The sequence below is a fragment of the Polypterus senegalus genome, chromosome 13, assembly GCF_016835505.1.
Source record: "Polypterus senegalus isolate Bchr_013 chromosome 13, ASM1683550v1, whole genome shotgun sequence".
NCBI lineage: Eukaryota > Metazoa > Chordata > Cladistia > Polypteriformes > Polypteridae > Polypterus > Polypterus senegalus.
Window position 1 is genome coordinate 27,060,600 of NC_053166.1, and position 22,338 is coordinate 27,082,937.

At 38.2% G+C, this 22,338-nt stretch overlaps 1 protein-coding gene across 2 annotated transcripts in view; it reads left to right on the plus strand.

Moving 5' to 3' along the window:
- Positions 1-22,338, plus strand: part of LOC120543113 (G-protein coupled receptor family C group 6 member A-like) — a 50,037-nt gene continuing 27,699 nt past the window's right edge. Inside the window, exons 1-3 of one of the 2 annotated variants that reach the window (XM_039775977.1) lie at positions 1-70; positions 8,796-8,964; positions 18,075-18,309. In XM_039775977.1, the coding sequence (XP_039631911.1) occupies positions 8,810-8,964; positions 18,075-18,309 (390 nt within the window). In that variant the 5' untranslated portion in view covers positions 1-70; positions 8,796-8,809. Of the gene's footprint in view, positions 71-730; positions 993-8,795; positions 8,965-18,074; positions 18,310-22,338 lie in introns of those variants that run through there. The other variant, XM_039775976.1, reaches the window with a different exon arrangement.

The window sequence follows — 22,338 nt, forward strand, 5'->3', positions numbered from 1 at the left end:
GTTTGACACCCCTGACTTAGACCGTTCATCAGTTGCCTTGCTTTGTATCCTTTTATTGTTTGGTTGGAAGGTAAAAAAAAAAAAACAATTAAGCACATCAGACATAATTAAGACATTAGTTTTATGTTAAATTAGCAGCATTAATTGGTTACAAATTAAGAAAGCAGGCAAAATGAAAACCAGCAGCTACTGCAACTCCTCAGGATCTGAGTTGGACACCCTTGGCTTTAGGCATTCCTTTGCTTATTTTAACTGCATTGTCTGTTTTTTTTATTTTGCCATTATTTTATTTTGCTGTAGAATCCAAATAGACCTTTGGGTGCCATGTCATCACAGAAAACAGAGTGTTCTGGCATTCTGTTCCACTTTCATCACTACTATTGTGTTTATCTGTTAACTGGCTGACTATAACTCATATGTTATTCTAAAGAAATTGTATCAGCTTCTATCAGGCTTCATTCAACGGAGGTTTGTTGCTGACTACAATAGCAGAACCTTTTTTTGTTTATTTGTTTGTGTATGTGGTGAGTCATTCATGAAATTTTGCTAAAAAAATGGGGTTGGATTTACATGTTTGAAGGAGTCCTGCAGCCGAAATAGCCACATTCCAAAGTTTAGGTGTGAGCTTTAGGAAGTGCACTATAATCACACATACCTGCAACTGGAGGAACCGGTCTATCAAGTGCAGCACAGCAACTACTGTGGTCTGTCAAAAGAAGTCCTGCAGCAAATTGGTCTGATGTTTTACATGCAACTCAATTCTCAAGAGACAAAGCAAATTAACTTTAAGTAATGAAATATGAAAGAGACTGTTTTATGTTTTTGTTTATTTGCCTTTCCAATTGGATGGCATTGTAATTTACATAAACAGTCAAGATCCTCATAACGAAAAAGGTCTGGAGCAACCAGTAAAGCAACACCGATAACCGCAGGTGCCACTTCTGCATTCAGCAAATCTGAATTCCAGGACTCTACACACAACGCATTTTACGGTTTGTGGAGAGTTTACTGTCAATACCTTTATGATTGTTAACTTAACTTAACTTGATTTTCTAATTGGTTTTCTGATGCAGCTGTAATTGCTAAAGTTCTGGATTTTAGTGTTTTGCTGCACATTTCAAAAAATCTTATTGCTCTTAGCGTATTTTGGGATATAATAACTTGAGGTGGGTGGCATGGTGATGACCTGGTCAATAGAGCTGCCTGACAGATCCAGCGTCATAGCTGTGTATACCTTGCTATATTTCTCTGTGTGGAATTTGCTCATTTTATTCATGTCCATATGAGTGTTCCTTCAAGTATATTTCCTCCCATGTTCCCAAAGCCAGACAGTATGAGTGACTGTGACAGAATGGCATTATGTCCAGGGCTGTTTCCTGCCATGTGACTGTTGTTGCCAGGATATTACTCTAGCTCTTTAGCACCCTAAAATTCAATGTTGTAATATATTATGTTATAATTAGGGGGCAGTGTGAAATTACCAACACACTGCTGTTTTTGGAAAGTTTTCTAGTGTCAATTAGTTTCCCTCATGATGGATTGCAATTCTATGCAGAAATAGTTTACTTAACATAGCAGATGATTTTTTTTGTTTGCTATTTCCTTTAAGGATGATTCCATTGTCTAGTTTTCAAATGTGTAAAGTAAATGATCTTCTACTTACATTTCATGTGCTTTCTTGTGAGAAGAGATCTTTATTGGTCAGGAATCATTACAAAGCCAGCTATTTCTTATAAGCTAAAGTCACCTTTTTCATCCTGTAATTTTAGACTTCAAGACAACTTTATAGCATCATTGGTGAGACGCTCAATTGTCCTATAGCAGGTCTTGATGTTTTTTAACATAATTGAGAAAACTGATCCACTGCATTTCAGTAGCTGGAAATGAAGAGCAGGTCAGCTCGGTGAAGGTTTAGCAGTAGCTCTACACCAGTCATAGATTTTAGTGTTGATTTTGCAGTCATCCGCCTCTAGAGCAAACATCTTTTGAGAAACCTTGCGGGTGTTAAAGAAGAAAAGAACACGTGAACGTTTTGGATGTGTCATAAATCTCAGACCCTGCTTGAGGGAGTTTCTTTTCTAGTGCTCAGATGTTTTAGCCTTTTTGTGAAGTGGGACATCACTTTCAGGAAAGCACACAGCTGTCTTTTGTCCACCTGCTTGTGTTTTTAACTTGATTCGAATGAGAATAAGGAGGCAGCATAAACAGAACTGATTAGTTTTGTGGAAAGGTATCACATGCATTAACAGTACAGACATGTCAGCAAGTCACAGTGGGTCACGGTGGACACATTAGGTTAATCTGTAGGTCTGGATTAAGTGGATCTCAAGTGAATGAATATAGCACTTCTTTGCATCAAGAGTAGTGTTCACTCTGTAAATGCTGAATTCAAACAAACTTAGAAAAAGTTAGAATCAGTTACTTTAAGGCTGAATTCATTTGAGGAACAATTATCATATCTGCAGATTGTCAAATCCTGCAGTCCAGTTTGGTAATACAGTAATCCCTCGCTATATCGTGTTTCGACTTTCACAGCTTCACTCTATCGCGGATTTTAAATGTAAGCACATCTAAATATATATCACGGATTTTTCGCTGATTCGCGGCTTTCTGTGGACAATGGGTCTTTTAATTTATGGTACGTGCTTCCTCAGTTTGTTTGCCCAGTTGATTTCATACAAGGGACGCTATTGGCGGATGGCTTAGAAGCTACCCAATCAGAGAATGTATTACATATTAACTAAAACTCCTCAATGATATAAGATATACTTCCCGCGCGGTGTTTGATTGTTTGCTTTTCTCTGTCTCTCTCACTCTCTCTGCCTGATGGAGGAGATGTGAGCAGAGGGGCTGTTTGCACAGAGGCTGTTTGCCTAGAAGATACGGACGCTCCTCTACAGAATGCCGCTTTATCGCGGTGCTTCTGCATACTTAAAAGCACGTATTGATTTTTTGATTGTTTGCTTTTCTCTCTCTCTGACATTCTCTGCTCCTGAAGGCGTTCATTTGAAGAGAAGATATGTTTGCATTCTTTTAATTGTGAGAAAGAACTGTCATCTCTGTCTTGTCATGGAGCACAGTTTAAACTTTTGACTAAAGGGTGTTATTTCATGTCTAGAGGGCTCTAATAATGTTAACAGTGTGGGAGAGTTTATAAGGGCTTAAAATATATAAAAATAACCATACAAACATATGGTTTCTACTTCGCGGATTTTCACCTATGCGGGGGGGTCTGGAATGCAACCCCCGCGATTGAGGAAGGATTACTGTAATGTAAAACAGGGAGTGTAGAGCAAGGTGATTTTATTATATTTTATATAATGTTGCTTAAAGTGTTTAAAGAGATTATTGACAATATTTCTTTATGTAAAAACAGTAAATCCACTTTTCTTTTATTGAACTTTTCATCTCTGTTCAGCTAACCATATGAAAGAGGAAGTGTTAGTAGAGACAGCAGACAGAAGGCTAAACTAGCAAAAATGAAACATTCTACTGGAAAAGGGCAGTCTGGCAAAACAAAAACATCAGAATATTAAATGGTAATTCTCTGGACTTTCTGTATGCTTAAGAGTGAAGCTCTTGAACCATTGATTATCTTCATGTATGCACACCTCTTGAGCATATACTGATATGGTCTGTCAGAATGATATTGGATAGAGAGGGGCTGACGAGCTTTAAAAAGTCATCGGCTTACAGTGGATGTATTACTAAACATAAAAAAACAGGAATCAGGAGAACAAGAGGATGTAGCAATGTAACCTTAACAGACATTAAGTGTTTCAGACAGTATAATTTATGATAACTGCAGAAATAACCCGGTGTAAAGGCCAGCCCTGACACAGACAGACGTAGGACACAGGTTCAAAGCACACAAGTGTTTTTTATTTTCTTGTTCCCTTGTGGGAAACACCTTCCCTGTTCCCCACAAGTATAACACACAGTCCCCAGCACAACACAATACTTTTCATTCTCTTTTCTCTTTCTTTGTCCTCCATTCTCCCTCCAGCAAGCTTCATCCTCTTCCTCCTGACTCTGGCTCCTGGAGTAGTGGCTGCTGACTCCTTTTATAACACACGGGTGTGGTAGAAGAGCTGTTCTGTTAGGCTAAGCAGCAGCTACAGCACCCCCTGGCGGTGCCCACGGATCCCAACAGGGCTGCACCAAACTCTAACTCCCATGAAGCCCTGCGGGAGTCCTAGGCACTGATACAAACCCGGGGGGCTGCCATCTAGTGTTCCGGGGAAGGTACTGTCCTGACCAGGATTGCTCCCACAGTCTATAAAAGAGAAAAGCGTCCCAGCCGGGCAAGGGCCTCAGCCGTCGGCCACACCGGTTATATCTTTGACTTGTCATACCCATTTACTTTTATCTGTTTTCACTTTTTGACACCTTAAGAATGTTATAGACTACAATGACTGAATAAACAAACTTTATTATCTGCTCCTCTTAATTGCATTTAGTATTTTCTGTATGCTGCCACCTGGGTTACATAAGAATAAAGAGAAGACGTCTTCTAATAGGGAAAGTGAAGCACAGTAGCAGTCAGTTCCATGTGCAGTATGGATCCATTAGTCCAAGTTGCAAGGGTATTGTGGCTGCATCTCCTTCCAGGCCAGGTGAGTAGAAGAATAAGAGATAAAGAGTTGGGGTAGAGGACATATCTGTAGGTCTACATAACAAAGTTAGCACAGGGTCACCCAAAAACCCCTTCCATGGTAAAATGAGGTTATCGATATTAAAGACAGAGTGTTATCATGTTGTGCCTGATTTTGATGGTTGTCAAACTTGTTCCGTTACAGAAAGTCATAAACTGAAGTGTTTTATTTATGCCACGATCAAAAGAAATTCCTGCAAATACTAAAAGAAAATTCATTGATCTCTATCAGCTTTAAGAGGGTCAAAAAGGTTAGTCTAAGATCCAGGGATTCCAAATTATATTCTCAGGCATACATTTTTTCAAAAAGACATTGAACAACATCTTAAGTCACCATTTATAGTTGCACTGGGCAAAACTGGGAAACCAGTGCTCAAAAAGTGTTCAAAAAGAAGCAACTTCTGGCTGCCATGGGCTCATCTATGTCTGAACAGTAGTGGAGCAAGTGTTGCAAAGAGGAGCTCAATATCTTGGATGCGTGTTGATAAGTCTGCTTGTAACATTTAGTCCTGCTTGTCTTATCAGGCTGTGTTGAAGAGCTCATTTGCCAACATAGAGCATCTAAATTGATGTGATTTTCAACATTTCTCGATATGTTGTCAAACACCTTAAAGACTGACGATCAGCACCATATAGACATGTATATATTGTACATGCTTCCTATACAGAGAGTCCAAAACCTTGTATGTTGTCTCACAATGATATGAAACTGTTTTTTTTTCCCAAAATGAAACTATTTCGTGGATAGCAGTGCCTCAAAGAAACAATTCAAATCACATGTTTTTTCCACCATTTTTGTTTTATATCTCCTTTACCTATTTTTACACTTCCATTGTATGTGTCACTTACCTCGCTGATGTCTGTGTCACAATGTCAGTACACATTGCTCTTTCTCTGCCTGTTTAGTAAGACGACAAAGCCAAAGCTCTTGATACAAAAACCACTTTAAGCATAAATCATAATACATGTATGCATGCATATTTCAAGTATATTTTTTATGACTTACATCATTTATAATGGTTCCTTTGCATATACATGTTTTTCCTTTTCCTTAGAAATATAATACATGCAAGTATTTACATGGAAACAGTTTCTTAAATCCTTATTTCTCAACAGCATAGACTGGTATTTTACAGGATTGGCACCAGAGACAAAACTATATAGGGGTGTTGAAATTCTGAGTAGGTCGGTGATATTTCAGAGGACAGGAACAATTTCATTTACCCAGTGAAGCTTAGCTTTCACTCTCATTCCAAAGAAACAGTGAAATAACATGTGCCTGTTAAAAGCTAGCATTTTAAAACACATACAGAATTTTGTTTCCTTAATTTATTTTCCTATTACTAACTTCTCATCAGAAAGTAATATGGTTGTAATTTGACTTTCCATAATTTTAACAGATTCAGAGATCACTAATATTAAGTATTTATAAATGTTAGTTTAAAACAAATGCACTAAATGTTTCATATCCATTTTTGTAATTAGGAAGCTCATTTCCCTTGCTAAATAAATTACAATAAAATGGCTGGTAATATATGAATGCTGAACAGTTCACACAAAAGAAAACCACAAAGGCTGCTGTTTTTATTCCTGCTTGTGTCGTTCCAGTAGAAGAACAGAGACCACATGAAATGGACAGATGATGGCTTCCACTGGTGTGTTGTGAAGTACTAGTTAGTGTAGTTATTTAAACACTGGCAAGGTGTTTGTTAAGCAGGTGAAAGTGTGTGTTGCAATATGGAAGTCACGGTGGCTCCATCCCCCTTTTTGCTTCTCCGCTCATACCATATGCAGCAGGACAGCAAGCACTTTAAGGAACTTTGCTTAGCAGGGACACGTTTTGCAGCAAAGGTAAAATATCTGACTGTATATTATTACTTGTATTTTAAAAAATATATTAAGAAATATAATCTTATATTTTGGAAAATATATTGCAATATAGAAAAATGGCAAAAATGTACATGCTTTACAATATATTTCTGTATACTGCATATTTATCTTTGAAGTAAGTAACATAGGAGTAAAATTCTGACTCAGGAGAACAAGCAAAGACTCGATACAGATAATAATCAGGCATGTGCTTTGAACCTGGGATGCTGGATGCTTTTAACAATTCTGTGTTGTGCTGAGCCTGGAAATGGCCATAGTACCAAACATCTACAATCACTTAAGTATAGGGTGAAATGGAATGAATTAGGAGGAAGGAAATACTAATTTCCATAGATAATCATGTAACAAAATAATCATTTCTATACTATTTTTCACATTTAATAACGTATCTGTCATGACTTAAGATGGATTAAGCACAAAGAAGCAGCAAGCAAAAGAAATGACATGAGTAAACCTATGAGTCAGTTAACTATGAGTGCAGTGAGGTGTGTATTATGTACAGGAGTACTGAAAGAGCAAGGAAAGAGATTTGCTCAACAGCTATGGCCAAACAGGTTATAAGGCCACTTTGTGCTACCGTTGGACTACTTGTCTGTCTTGGAAACAACAACAACAACAACAACATTTATTTATATAGCACATTGTCATACAAACAGTAGCTCAAAGTGCTTTACATATTAAAGAATAGAAAAAGGAAAGACACAATTATAAAACAAAATAAATCAACATTAATTAACATCGAATAAGAGTAAGGTTCAATGGCCAGGGGGGACAGAAAAAACAAAAAAACTCCAGACGGCTGGAGAAAAAAATAAAATCTGTAGGGATTCCAGACCATGAGACCGCCCAGTCCCCTCTGGGCATTCTACCTAACATAAATGAAACAGTCCTCTTTGGATTTAGGATTCTCACGGAAGGGCTTGATGATGATGATGGTCACGTAGACTTCTGCCTTTTAATCCGTCCATCATTGCTGGAGCATCATTAAGCTTTGAGTAGGTGATGGTGGCGCAGGCTACCACCACAAAGTAACCGGAAAAAGAAACAGAAAAGAGAGTAGGGGTCAGTAGCGATTTTAGAGCCACCATGAATAGTTATTTTGAGGAAATTGAACATAGAGTATCAGGATTAAGTTAAATTAAGATTAAAATGAAGTTATAAAAAGGCCATGTTAAAAGCATGTGGAAAGCATTACTCTCTTAACTGATAGGATTACCACACTTGCGTTAATGTTTGTCTCAGTTTCAGTAAGGTCAAAGAGTGTGATGGATATTTTAGATACTATGATACTGTCAGTCATCGTCCAACCCGCTATATCCTAACACAGGGTCGCAGGGGTCTGCTGGAGCCAATCCCAGCCAGCACAGGGCACAAGGCAGGAACAAAGCCCGGGCAGGGTGCCAGCCCACCACAGTATTATGATACTGTCCTTATCATATTCTGCAAAATGAAATAGATATTCTAGCATTGCTCCCACAACGTCTAATTGCACATGTCTCAGGAAAAGTGGCTGTTTCATATGGTGCTGGTCAGAACAGCAAAGTGGCATGGCTTTAGACTGGTTGTCCATCTGTGATGCAATTCATTTACTTAAACGCATATTCTAAGTGACTGCTTTCTAACCTTACCTAATACATTATAGTGTAGATTCTATAGTACCAGAGCAGAAATTCAGTGGTCAGTCAAATATAGAGCATTAACAGGACCCAGTAAACACCACAGTGTATTTCATACACCAATAAAAATGTTATTAACATTTTATATAAATTTTTTTTAATCAGCATTTTTGGTATTAAATTACATGTCTTCATTCTATTTCTTCTAGCCAGTCTATATATGTTCTACACTGAGATACAATGATGATTTTATCCTGTTGGCTGAGAAAACTCAATCACTGCTTAGCTGCTGGTTTTTAATTGTCTTTTTTAAATTCTTTGATTTGAGTTTATTTAGAAGGAATGACTGATGTTTACTATCAGCTCTTATCTGATATTAACATATCAAAACTCTCCTTCATTCAGTAGTGTGTGCTGCGGCTGGTGAGGTGAAGTCCTTTGTCCTCTCACATACACACTTCTGTTATTCTTCTGTTTCTGAGGAATGTAAGCAAGTCCTAAATTTGGATGAATCAATAATTAAACTGACATTTTTTTAAACTGTCTTCCCTCTAAAGTTATTAATATGAGTGCTAATTTCAGGCTGACCTTTCTCATTTTCCTTTATTTTAACATTTTATCCCTTTGTTTTTTAGAGTAATTAAAAAAAATGCAGCATTTGGCAGTCATTTGTATTTTCTTGGCCCTGGGATGTTCTTGGGGGATTCCAGCAGAAGCACCACCATGTTTGTTGGAAAAACCAGGGGACTTTTATGTCATAGGGATGTTTGAAGTTTGCACCTACATCTATAATCTGGAAATTGAGTAAGTGTGGAAATATTTTTAAGATTTTTAAGAATTTTTACTGTAATCAAAAAATGTGAAATATCTTTATGTTACACCAAACATTTTTGAAAATGGTTCATGGTACAAAAGTGAACAGGCTGATGTAAAAGATCACTCTGAATGTTTTAGAAATAACGGACAAGGTGTAAGCACAGCATTCAGAAAGTCTGCCTTCCGGATGACCATTCACTTCTCAAATGAGATATCCATCTAAATATCATTAAGATTACAATGAAGATTAATAACATCTTCAAATAGAATACAAAAATGCAAAATATGCCCCAAAATAACTTCTGCACAAAAAAGCATTCATTCATGATAGCTGCCATGTTGTTCAGGGCCGCTGTGACACTAAAATCATGTGATGCATTATCCACGCTTCCAAGCTTTCAGATTCATTATTTTTTAATGACAAAGATTATTGTTATTTAGGGACAAATACAAATTTGTGTTGAGGGTCTTTTTTGTGCAACATAATTTTTGACTTGATTTTGGCTTTTTTTTTTTTAGTTTCTTTTGACATTTTGATTCCAATCAGTTCTCACAGCAAAACTATTGCCTGCTCTTATTTATTAATAAACGTCTACATGTGGAAGTGTGTGCATCTGTCTGGGCTCTACCTCTGAGGAAACAGAAAATTTGCTTAGCTGCTAATACACAAGCGAGGCGAGCACGTTGGCAAAACAAAACCTCAGAAGAAAGACAAAGTTGTTTAGCTGCTAACATCGGCAACACAGTATCCCTTTTACTTTTCCTCCCACTGCTAATGCACAAGCGAGGTGAGCACGCCGGCAAAATGAATCCTCCTAGGAGAAAGACGCCCAGAGTAGTTCCTCTCAATTACCTGACATCTCTACATTTTAGTTTTTTTCTGATGATTTCAATAGTTTCTGGGACCCTGGGCTTTATACAGCACGGGGTTACATGGCTAGTATTTAATAATACTAATATATTTTATTTATAGAACGCTTTTCATCATTCTTCTTCCAGTCATTTCCCCTTTTCTTTAGGCATTCTTCTTTTACAAGGTGTCCACCAGTGTTTAAGTTGTTAAGGAAAATTAAAGCAAATCATTTTTTTAACTCGTAGTGAAATAAAAGTGAAAATGTCTCAAAACTAGAAGTAATGAACAAGAAAATAAAAATGAAAATGAAACTTGTTTTTTGTTATTTTAAGTTTTACAGCACTTGTGTTTGTGAATAATATGCGTGCCACAGTGCATAATTATTGGTGTATTCATTAAAACCTCGCAGCTGTAATGTTAGCTTAGAGAAGGACATCAGTTTGCATGTGTGTGTGGCTCATTTACTGTCTGCTTCAACACTAACTGCTTGTAAGCTGAGCCCCTACATCAACAGGTGTTTCAGTTGTCATCAGATTCATAATAACTGTCTAGCAGTCTGTGATATTCACTGGGAGAAACTTTCTTCCCACTCTTGCTTGCAGATTTCTTTCAGCTATGCAGTGTTTGAGGGGTGTTTTGCATGCACAGCCCATTTCAAATCCACCCAGCAACATCTTGATTGGATGTAGATCCAGGCTTTGACTTGGTTGGCCATTCCAGATCCCTCCATTTATTTCTTTACACTCATTTCTTCACAGATTTACTTGTATGTTTAGTGCCATTGTCATGCTGCAAGACAGTGTCTTGTTTAAGTTTTAATCTTCTCACAGATGGTGTCACATTATCCTCAAGCACATTGTGGTACAATAAGGAATTTACAGTGGATTCTGTGATGATGTAGCAAAGCAGTCCCAAATTATAACATTTCCATCACTATTCTTTACAGTTTGTACCAGGTTCTTCTGGTCAAATGCTTTCTTTCACCATGCATATCTACCATACATATCTACTGGTACTGTGACCATATAACTCTACTTTTGCCTTTTCTTTCCAGAGCATATTGTTCCCGAAGTCCTGGTCTTTGCCTAGGTACATGGGCAAACTTTAGTCTTGCCCTGATGTTCTGTCTGAACAGCAAATGTTTCCCCCTTGCACACCTCCCTAGTAGATCGAATTTGCACGCTATTGTTCTAATGGCAGTGTCATACATATTGACATTAACAGTGTCAAGAGTTACCTGTAGTTGCCATGATGAAATTCTCGGGCTCTTAGAGCATTTGGCTTTTATGCTCATAAGCTGAACTTGCTGGGGTTGCCTGCCCTGGATAAGTTGCCAGCTGTTAGAAATCTCCACCTGTAAATGACCTTCTGAATGGTGGAATGATTGATTTGTAAATGTTTGAAGATCTTTTTAAATTCCTTCCCAGGCCTATAGGCATCTAAAATCTTCTTTCTGAAGGCCTCTGAGAGTTCTTTCAATCAAGGTACAGTGATAACATATACTTCAACAAAGAGCAAACCAAACTAAATACCTAATGGTTCAATAAGACAGGTTCCTCCCTAATGATGTTATAATCATTTGCACCTTATCTAGTGCAGCTGATTCTAATTTTAGGTATTCAAGGTAGTGATAAATTTAGGGCTATATTTACTTTTTCTACATGTAAAATTTGAAACTATACAATGGACTACAAAATGTAAATATGGAATGATTTTTGTAAGTCCGGGTTTATACTTCACACGACGCGTGCTCCAGCAGACGCTACTGCTATGCAAGCATTGTACTGTTTATACTTGCGCACATACTTTATGTAAATCTGGAAGACTCCACTAGGTGTCAGTGCGAATAAGTGAACGGTGAAAAAACATTCGGCTTCACTGTGTTGTGAATTGCCTGAAACATCCATTCCGAGGACACCTTGCCACAATATCTCTGAAAAACATGTTTAATGATTACATCCCTCAATCCAGGGATGCGCCAATTCCAGCAAGCATCGGGTATTAGACAGAAACAAAATCCCTGGACGGGGCATCAGCTCATCACAAGGGGAATACAAGCACTCGCACACACTAGTGTCATTTTAGCATCACCAAATCCCCAAACCTTCATGTCTTTGGAAGGAAACCAGAGCACACTGTGGAAACCCACCAGGAAAACATACAAACTCCAGGCAGGGAACACCAGGGACATGACTCCCTGTGAGACAGCATCGGTACCTCTCCGCCACCGTGCCACCCCCACGTGTAATTATTAATAGTATTCATTATTTAAATGAAGTTAATGACTTATCTGTAAAATGTAACATATATGCTTTAATGCATTTCATCATGAAAGTGATATCAAATATAAATCTAAGGATTCTAAATGCGCAGAGAGCTGAAATATCATAAATATAATGTGTTCTGTGGGGCGATTGCTGCTGTCAGTTCAGAGGAAGCCCCAGAAGCACATAGCTATTAACACCGGGTCGGTTTTAAGATGACGTTTACAACGGTCTACTTTAATGGTAAACTACAAGTTTAAAGTGGACATTTCGAGATTAAAGATGAAATTTCCACTTTAAAAAAGTATCTATCTATCTATCTATCTAATCACAAAATAAACCTTTTCATCATATCCTTAATTTTTTTCTCTGTGGCTCAAATACGCTGCCATACATTTTCAACGTCATTACGATGGGGAATATGCAACGTTTAAATATAAAAGCACCAAGAATGCATTTGTATGTCAGCATTTTGCTTCACCACATCAAACTATTCATCCAACATCAAAGCATGCACATCAATCCTATAGGATCTGCAAAACAGCTTTCTGTCACATGTAGATAGTAAACAGAGACTCTGAGGTCACATTCCGACTTTATTACACTGTGCCCCCTGACGTTTTGCTGGTACTGCAACTCGCACACACGTCATGTTAATTTCTGAGGACGTGCTCAGATGTGTCAAATGAACGCTGGGAGCGTGTGGCAACCGTAATGCGTGTGTGTACGTGTTCTTAGCGTGAAGTATAAACTGGCCCTTACACTGTATCACGTTATATACCTTTGGGGTGGAGTGGTGGTTCTGAGGCTAGGGATCTGCACTGGCAATCAGAAAGTTGCTGGTTCAAATCCTGTAAATGCCAAAAGGGACTCTGTTCTGTTGGGCCCTTGAGCAAGGCCCTTAACTTGCAATTGCTTTGAGTAGTGAGAAAAGTGCTATATAAATGCAAAGAATTATTATTATTATTATAAACTGTTATTTAAATGATTAAAATCCTCATATGGTACAAAAAGAAGAAACATTTCATATGATTTACTTACATTATGACATGACTAATAATGTCATAATATTTTGAAGAAGGTTGACCTAATATTAAATATGACCTACAATTAAATCCAAACTAAAAAATGCAATAAAAAAAACTAAACAAAAGCTGGTGTCCATAAGAAAACCATATCTGTTATCATTTACATAGCAATTATTCTTCCAAGTTTGTGGGGGCGCTATAGTTTCCACAAACATTTGTTGTTTTGTGCCCTGCTCATGATAATACAGAATGACTGAATCAAATCCATGCACTTTACATTCTACTTATGAAGTTCTCCTTTGGTAAAACACTCGGATGTCATTAAACTGCATAAAAAATGAGTTAACATGACTGGCTATCTTAAAACAAGTATGAAGTCTGTGATCCTTTTCTTGTGCTTTACAGATCCATTTAAATTTAATTTGCTGGGAAGTAAATAACATTCGTCCCTTTTTACATCCTCAGACTGATTCACTGATTTTTCGCAGTTTGAACACTGATGCTGTGTCATCCAATCACAATGTTTAAACAAATCTATAGCAAATAGCTGGATGAAAATTAAACCAGCACTTTATTTTAGGATTTTTTTAGTGGATTGCACCTAGCACACTCTTTTCTGCTTGCTTGTACAATTAAGCCCTGCAAAGGAGTGGCATACCAATATGTAATATAATATATTACACTCAGTACTGCTGTGATAATAATGCAGGTATTTTTACTTCACTAAAATAAGTAGTATATTAGGTTACTTGTTACTTTAAAACGTAATCAGACTACATAAGGTACACTTCTTTTAACCCATTACCCCCCAACACTGCACAAAATTGTGCTGCTGAGCTTAACACAGTTTGTTGAGCTCATCATCATAAACTTAGCAATTTCTGAAATATTCAGGCTGACTATTTCAACCAGGAGAAGGAATAATATGAATAACTGACCATGTGCCTCAGGAAATTTATCTTGTAGATGCTTCTGCCTGTGGTTGCTGACAGCGTGCAGGTAAAGAGAACATATAGACATGCGCAGACTACAGAATCCTTAGCTGTAACCAGGTTACTCCCAGCAAAATCTACCTTTGTTGACCTGGTTTCTCATACTGTGGAGCAACACCCTGTTTTCTCTAACCAGAATAAGGGTCTACATAGCATTTTAGAAATCAGTATAAATGTGTGGACACTAGGGGTCACTGTTGCCCCTTTTAACCCCAACAGATAGATGCAGGACACAGGCTAAAATACCAAGCAATTATTTAATTTCTTCTTTAAAGTGTCCACAAGCACCACAGCCACAAATAATCAGACAAGTAATCACTAAATCTCTCAATATAATTTTATCTTTTCTTCACCACACCTCCCAGCAAGCTCTGTCCTCCACCTCCCAACTCCGGCTTGCTTGGTGGGTCTTCAGCAGTCCTTTATATAGTTCCTGACCCGGAAGTGCTCCCATTCTTCTGATCGGGTGACATGTCTGCACTTCCAGGTCAGACGGAAAACTCCAGTTTCTTCTTCAGCCCGGAAGTACTTCAGAGCTTCCACCCTTGTGATCTGATTGTACTTCTGGGCTATATAGAAAATAGAGGTCCTTATACTGTATGTTTCTACAGCATCCCCTGGCGGTGCTCACGGCACCCAGCAGGTTTGCGATACTGAATTCCAACGTCCATAATGCCCTGTAAGAGTCTGGGGCACCATTATACTGCCCTTTATCATCTTGGGGGGTCCCAAATTAGCTGCCTTCCCCCATCCGTCCACTCTTGGGACGTTCTGTCCCGGTTGAACTGTCAGCCATCCCTCACACCGGTTACTGTGAATTAACTGGGTTATTAAAGTTCATACAAATGCACTAATTGTTATGCCAGCAAGACAAGCAAAACTGAACAAACAATATATTTACAGGCCCCGTGCTCGCTTGGTTCAGTTCTTATTTATCAAATCGATTCCAATATGTACAGAAATATGCTGACAGTACTCCATCATTATACACAGAAGTTGAATATGGTGTCCCGCAGGGCTCAGTACTGGGACCTTTACTGTTTTCACTTTACATGCTTCCACTGGGATCTCTCATTAGGAAACATAATGTTAATTTTCACTCGTATGCAGATGACACCCAGTTATACCTTTCATTTAAATCAAATGAAGTTTCTCCGATGTTGTCTTTAATTAGTTGTGTTAGTGAATTAAAGGAATGGATGAATGAGAACTACTTGTCTTTAAATACAGATAAAACAGAGATGTTAATTGTTGGAGGGAGTGACGCTGATCACAGCAATATTTGGTCGTCATTTAACTCAGTTGGAATCCCAATTAATTTTACTGAATCAGCCCGCAATCTAGGAGTTATCTTTGACTCTAGCATGTCATTTAAAGCGCATATTACAAAGTCGTCCAAAACCTGTTTTTCCATCTTAAAAATATTAGGAAATTAAGGCGCTTTCTAAATAAACAGGATTGTGAGAAATTAATTCATGCATTTATCTCTAGTAGGATTGACTACTGCAATGCGGTGTTCACTGGCTGTTCAAACTGTTCTCTATACAGCCTCCAGTTAATCCAAAATGCTGCAAGAATTATTACAAGAACAAGAAAATATGAACACATAACCCCAGTTCTTAAATCTTTACACTGGCTCCCAGTTAAATTTAGGGCAGATTTCAAAATCCTCCTTTTAACATATAAAGCATTAAACGGCCAAGGTCCGGCTTACTTGTCTGAACTTATCATGACTTACAAACCTGAGCGCACATTAAGATCTCAAGATGCCGGTCTGCTTAGGATTCCAAGGATTAATAAAATAACAGTGGGAGGTCGAGCTTTTAGTTACAGGGCCCCTAAACTGTGGAATGGTCTTCCTGCTTCCATAAGAGATGCCCCTCGGTCTCAGCCTTTAAATCCCGGCTGAAGACTCACTACTTCAGTTTAGCATATCCTGACTAGAGCTGCTGATTAACTGTACATACTGCATCTCTGTTGTTAGTCATTAGCACTATAACATAAGTAACATGATAATTATATTTGAATACTAACCCTCACCTATTCTGTTTCTTTTCTCGGTACCCAAATGTGGCCATTGGTGCCACGCCCACCTGCCAAGTTGTTTGCCTGCCTATGGTAAAGTCATCCCTGATGGAGGATCACAGGAATCATGGGAAAGAGAGGTCCTTTCATCGGAGCAATGTTTCAGCCGTGGCATGGCCAAATGGAGATGCAGCTAGATGGATGAGGTCTCCAGGACTCTAAAAATATCCAAACCTAATTATGTCATATCATCTACTGTTAAACCGTAATTCTAAAATTTTTATTATGCTGTCTTAAGGAATTGTTCTGTTGTGTATATTGTATTGTATTGACCCCCTACTTTTGACACCTACTGCACGCCCAACCTACCTGGAAAGGGGTCTCTTTGAACTGCCTTTCCCGAGGTTTCTTCCATTTTTCCCTACAAGGTTTTTATTGGGAGTTTTTCCTTGTCTTCTCAGAGAGTCAAGGCTGGGGGGCTGTCAAAAGGCAGGGCCTGTTAAAGCCCATTGCGGCACTTCCTGTGTGATTTTGGGCTATACAAAAATAAACTGTATTGTATTGTATTGTATTGTATATATTTCACTTCAAAAAAAGTAAAGATTTGAACGCAGCACCCTGTAAGAATATATAATCACAAGAAGCAAATATGAAGACATTGCATTTGAAGTTTCAATGGCAGGTTATGCTGCACATGGTAAGCTTTTAACTGGTAATTTGATCTGTTATGTTGGGCTTGTCAGTACCATTATAAAAAACAGTTTAATAATTTCTGTATTCCAGACATATTGCAATCACCTGCCATGTCTTTCCTCTGTATATTCTGACCTCCACCCACATCCTAAAGACAAACAGAATTGCATTATTTACAGACTCTAAATTGTCCCAGTATGAGTGACTGAGGTTATGTGTATCTGTGATGTCCCAATCCAGGTTTCATTCCTGCCTTAGGGTTAGGGTTAGGGTTAGGGTAAGGGTTAGGGTTAGGGTAAGAATACTCCACCCAAAAATTGTATTTATTATGTGTTACTTATTCTGTATAGTTTGTTGTGATGGCTGAGAAAGATTTTTTAATTTCATATTTTTGTGCAGAATGGACCTAACAAAATTTTTAAAAGAACAGGGATCTATGGAGACGAACACTGGACATTATCAAAAAGTTCATGAAAAAAGTCTCATGTCTCTCATTCATTAGAGTGTTTTCCTAAAGTGGTTTATTTAACAATATTTTAGTAAAACATTTAGTAAAAATGCCTTTGTTTAGGAAGTTGTGAGCATACAATTGGGCAGCCTGACATGTGGAATTTGTGACATGAGTAATGCAAGTTTTTTCATCTATATTTACTGTTGTCCAGGGTTAGTTCCTATAGATGCCAATCAGAAACTTTGTTTGGTATGAAAGCGTGAGATTAAAGTTATTACTCAGTCATCACAAAATACTTGGAATAAATAAAATATAAGAAAACAATCATTTTTGAGTGGAGTGGATCCCCACAGAGCTGCCACTGTTGAAACAGGGTGCAGAACATGGATGAATTATTCTACCTACGGAATTTCTATTTGTATATATGACAGATGACTTTTAATGTAAGTATATGTAAGACATTAAATGTCGGAAGTAAAATGGTTAGATTTGAATACACAGTGGTAGGATTGAAACTTAAAAAAAACACCTTATAAGAATGACCTAGACCCCATAGTGAATATGACATCCAGATACTGAACAGAAAGTGCACTCCAAAGTATGGTGCTTACGGGTATGTATGCTGCCAGGATAGACTCCCCTCTCCCACAGATCATTTCTTGGCAAAGCATGTTGCAGAAATAGTTGAACAGATGTATTTTCCCAGCAGTCATTTCGCTGGGTTTTAGCTGGTATTTTATTTAAACATTTATACCCCATAACCATGATTAACCTTTTTTTTTCTTCAAACAGCCAGTATATGAATGCCATTGTAAATGCCCTTGCATTTACACTGAACCACATTCAGAGCGATTTTTCTGGATTTACTTTGGGATACATGCTCTTCACTTCCTGCGGAGACTGCCTCAGTAATGTATATAACTGCTACCTTGATGGTAACTGTCTTCTGTATGATATTCCTGTGATTCTTTATGTGACACAAGACTCCCTGGACTATTTATTTGAATTTGGAAGTGGAACCACAAAGGTAAAAGAAGTAAATAAAACCTTAAGTAGAACTTTTTTGTATTGTTGATATAATGGCTATTTACAATATATTGTGCAAAGTTAAAGCACAGTGAGATTTGGAAAGAGCTGGGGTGCTTAGGTGGTAATATGCCCATTTATTGCCAGGGATTCACAAGCACAGTTTTGGTAATGACTGATATACTTTTGAGAAAATGAACCATGAACTACTGCTACCCTGTCTAGAACTGGACATGTGCCATGCAGGTTTTTTAGGACAAATGATAAGTGAAAAAAATAGAATTCTCAGGGAAACAAAATGTTTTGCTTCACAAAACAATTAGCAAAATAAATTATGTTTTGCTTGTAGGAAAATCTGTACCATTGCCATAAAAAGAAAGTTGTTTAATTCCAGTCTAGAAGTTTCTTCATCCATTAATTCCACATTTAGTTTTCAAATAAAGATCTCTTGTGAAAAAAAAAAATCACCAGAAACCTTTCCTGTAATTAGTAGATATTGTGATATTGTGACATCAGCTTCACACATCACAATGGATCTACACATTACGTAACTATTTGAGGTGGCTTGCTGTCCTTCTCTGCTCGCCTTTTGCAGCACTAGTTGGAAAAGATTCTGCAGGGTTGCATTTTATATAGGCACCCCGCAACTGGCGAGTAATGCCAGCTCATACTTGGGCGACTCATCCCTGGCTGATGTAACTTGTCAGCACAATTACATACAGTAGCTCCCTCCCAGTTGAAGTCGCTGCCCCAGCAATCACTTTCAACTCCTTACATTGGCACACAAACTTGTTAAAATGGCAGTGTGGTCTTTCCTCTCACTTTAGTAGTGCAGCTGGTGATGAGGGTACATCAGCAGAGATCGTGAGCACTGTGTTGTCAAATAGTAGAGTTGGAATGTCGTGTGCTGCACTGTCATGTGGTTTTCAATGTTTATCACTTGTAAGCAAGCAGGCAAACCTCCTTGTGCAGAGATGCAGATGTAACAGTCTCTTCAATGTTTTCCTTCACTGAACTGGCATTGTAAACCATGTTACAGGTCTGGATCTCAGCTTTAAGACTCCCCCCTTCACTGCCGCTTCACAATGCCTCTACGATCTGCCTTGTCCTTTGCTTGCACATTTTTAACACCAGCCCTGCTTCTCACAGCTCACTTGGGTTCAGTGGCAACTCGATCTGACACAATTTTCCACAGCTGCATGAGCCTGAAACTCCGCTGGTGTCCATGCACCCATGCTAATGGACCTTAGCAGATGGAGAAGCAGTAGTGGAGCTGCAGAGGTGGCAGTCTCTCAGCTATCTTCCCACATGTACTGCTACTGCAAAGTGCACTCCATATTATGGCTCTGACATTCAAGAATCTTCAGCAATTCCTCCAAAGTGCCAATCAGATCTGTTTGAGATCTCTGAGGCACTCGGTGCTCTGCTAAGTTGGACTGCTGGTCTTCTCTTCCCACTTCTGACACCAATGTAGTGTCAGCACTGAGCACCACAATGGATGGATTCTCTGCTCTTTACATAGGTATTTGAGGTGGCTCGCTATCCTTACGAGGACTGCTCACCTTTTGCAGCACAAGTTGGGAAAGCATGCGACTCTGCAGGCTTACCGTTTATGTAGGTGCCCCACAACTGGTGATGTAATGCTAGCTCATACTTGGGTGATTCATCCCTGCCTGATGTAACTTGTCAGCGCTGTTACAATATTTTGTTGAGCCATCAGATGTATGTTATGATAGTTCTGGTAGTACAATGCCCACTTTGCAAATTATGCTAAAAATTTTTGTGATCGCAATCCTAAAGATATGTTGGAGATAGAAATGAAACGCAAAGCTCCAAGCAATAAACAGAAAGGGTAGTTGCTAGGGAACAGGCTTTGGTGTGGAGTATGGATTTCCATATAGTTGAGTTTATCTTTGAAGGAAATGCAGTAATATGCAGATTGGTACATTTTGGTGCATCTTTATTTGAACATAACATTATAAGAACGTGAGAAATTTGACCGAAAAGAGGACACCACTCAGTCCATCAAGCCTGTTTGTTAAGCTGATATGTAAGCTGTCCCAATAGCTCATCCAGATATTTCTTAAACATTATCAAGGTTTCTGCTTCATCTACATTTTTCAGTAGTTTGTTCTATATTTCCACGACTAATTGAGTAAACAAATGCTTCCTGATTTCCGTCCTAAATGCACATCCCCTTAATTTCCACTGGTGTCTTTGAGTGCCTAATTAATGTTAAGTTGAAAGAATTCTGCTAGAATGAATGTGTATTTGGAATAAATATAGCATTTTGATTTTTTTTTAAAAAAATGCCCTGCACCTCTATAGTCTTTTCCCAGTGTGGGCTGGATGGTCTTGTGGCACTGGAACCCCTGCAGATTTTGTTTTTTTCCCTCCAGCCCTCTGATTTTTCTTTTTTTCTTTCTTCATCTTGTAAAGCATTTTCAACTACATCATTTGTATGAAAACGTGCTAAAGAAATAAATGACGTTTAAACTGGTGTACTTCGGTTTATCTGTGTTATATAGCTACAGAAAAAAACACAGGTAAAACATAGGTAAAAATAAAAGTTTTATGGAGCAATTTTTTTCTTATACCAAATAACCTTTAAATCCCTTTAGTGAATGTTGGTTTATGAAACTACAAAATTGCATATGAAACAAATTTTAGCATCAGTTTCGCTAAACTGTAAGCAAACAAAACCTGCCAGTAGCTGTGAACAGAGTTAGGTTGGGTCATTGTTCTTCATACATTCTGATAACGTTCAGACTCTGGAGAAAATATAGAGGACTGTACCTTTACTGGCTTTTTCCATAACTTCTTCCTGTGACCCCTTTAATTTAGTTTTTTATGAACTTAGCTGAATAGTTACATTCTTATCAATTTGGTCAGTTGCATAATAAGACCTAAATAACTGTTCTATTAATATGTAAAATCATCCATAATAGCAAAGAAGTTCTGTATTAGTGTCATTGGAAAATAAGCTTTTTGATGGATGACTTCAGGGCAGGGCTCTAGTTTGTACAAACACTTGCCAGGGCGTTTCTACCTCCCCTGAACAGGATAAACAAGTTTATGAATGTCACAGAAAGCCTTAATTTTAACTTCTTTGCGTTCATGTGCTTTGTTGTTATGATATGTTGCTAGAGGTGTAAAGCTCCACAGATGTCATGTGTCAGCTAAGAATCAGAAGGTAACTTAATCAGAAAAATGAAATATTGTACATAGAATGTATTACTAAACCTGATGGTGGAATTAACTCTTTTTAATATTGTGCTACTGACACAGTAAGTGCTATATGTGAACTTTTGGGGATGCTGCAAAGCAGACGCAAAGCAAAATCATACAAAAAGAAACTCGAAACTATAAAAGAGTGTATTTTATTGAGTACTAAAAATATAAGAAAGGATCTACACTCGGAGAACAAAAAGTAACAAGAAAACAAAAGAAAACTATGAAAATACTGGGTCCCTGTCTACTGTGTGTGGGTGCCAATAGCACTTAGCCACTTCCCAAACCACACAAATACTTGTCCTTCTCACTTCCCTGATTCTTCTTGAACCTCTGCCCTCACTTTCATCTCTCTATCCCTGGCTGCAGACAAGAAAGACCTTTTGAATGATAATTGAGAAATCCTTATGAAGAAAGGGGTTAGTGATGCTCTAGGGAACTCCTGTGGTTCTCTGGCTAGTGGTACCAAGGCTTCCTGCAAGTCTGGATCACAGCACTTACATTACTGAAAGCACCAGGCCAGTGCCAGATTGTCATTTCACTGCATGAGGTAACAGGAGGCTACAGGTAAATTATCAGCTCTTTCTTCTGTCACCTCTTTGTCTGGGTGGAGGTTTAACACTCTCCCTACCCCAGTATTGTTTTGTGCTCTAGGAGTAAGTAACTCCTGGGCAATTACTAAATTGGGGCATAGCATCTCCTGTCAGTGGTCCCACAATCCAGTGTTATGTTCCAACTTCTGCCCTGCATCCCTTTACAAACAATCCTATAATATCCACCTGAAAGTATCAAAGATTAT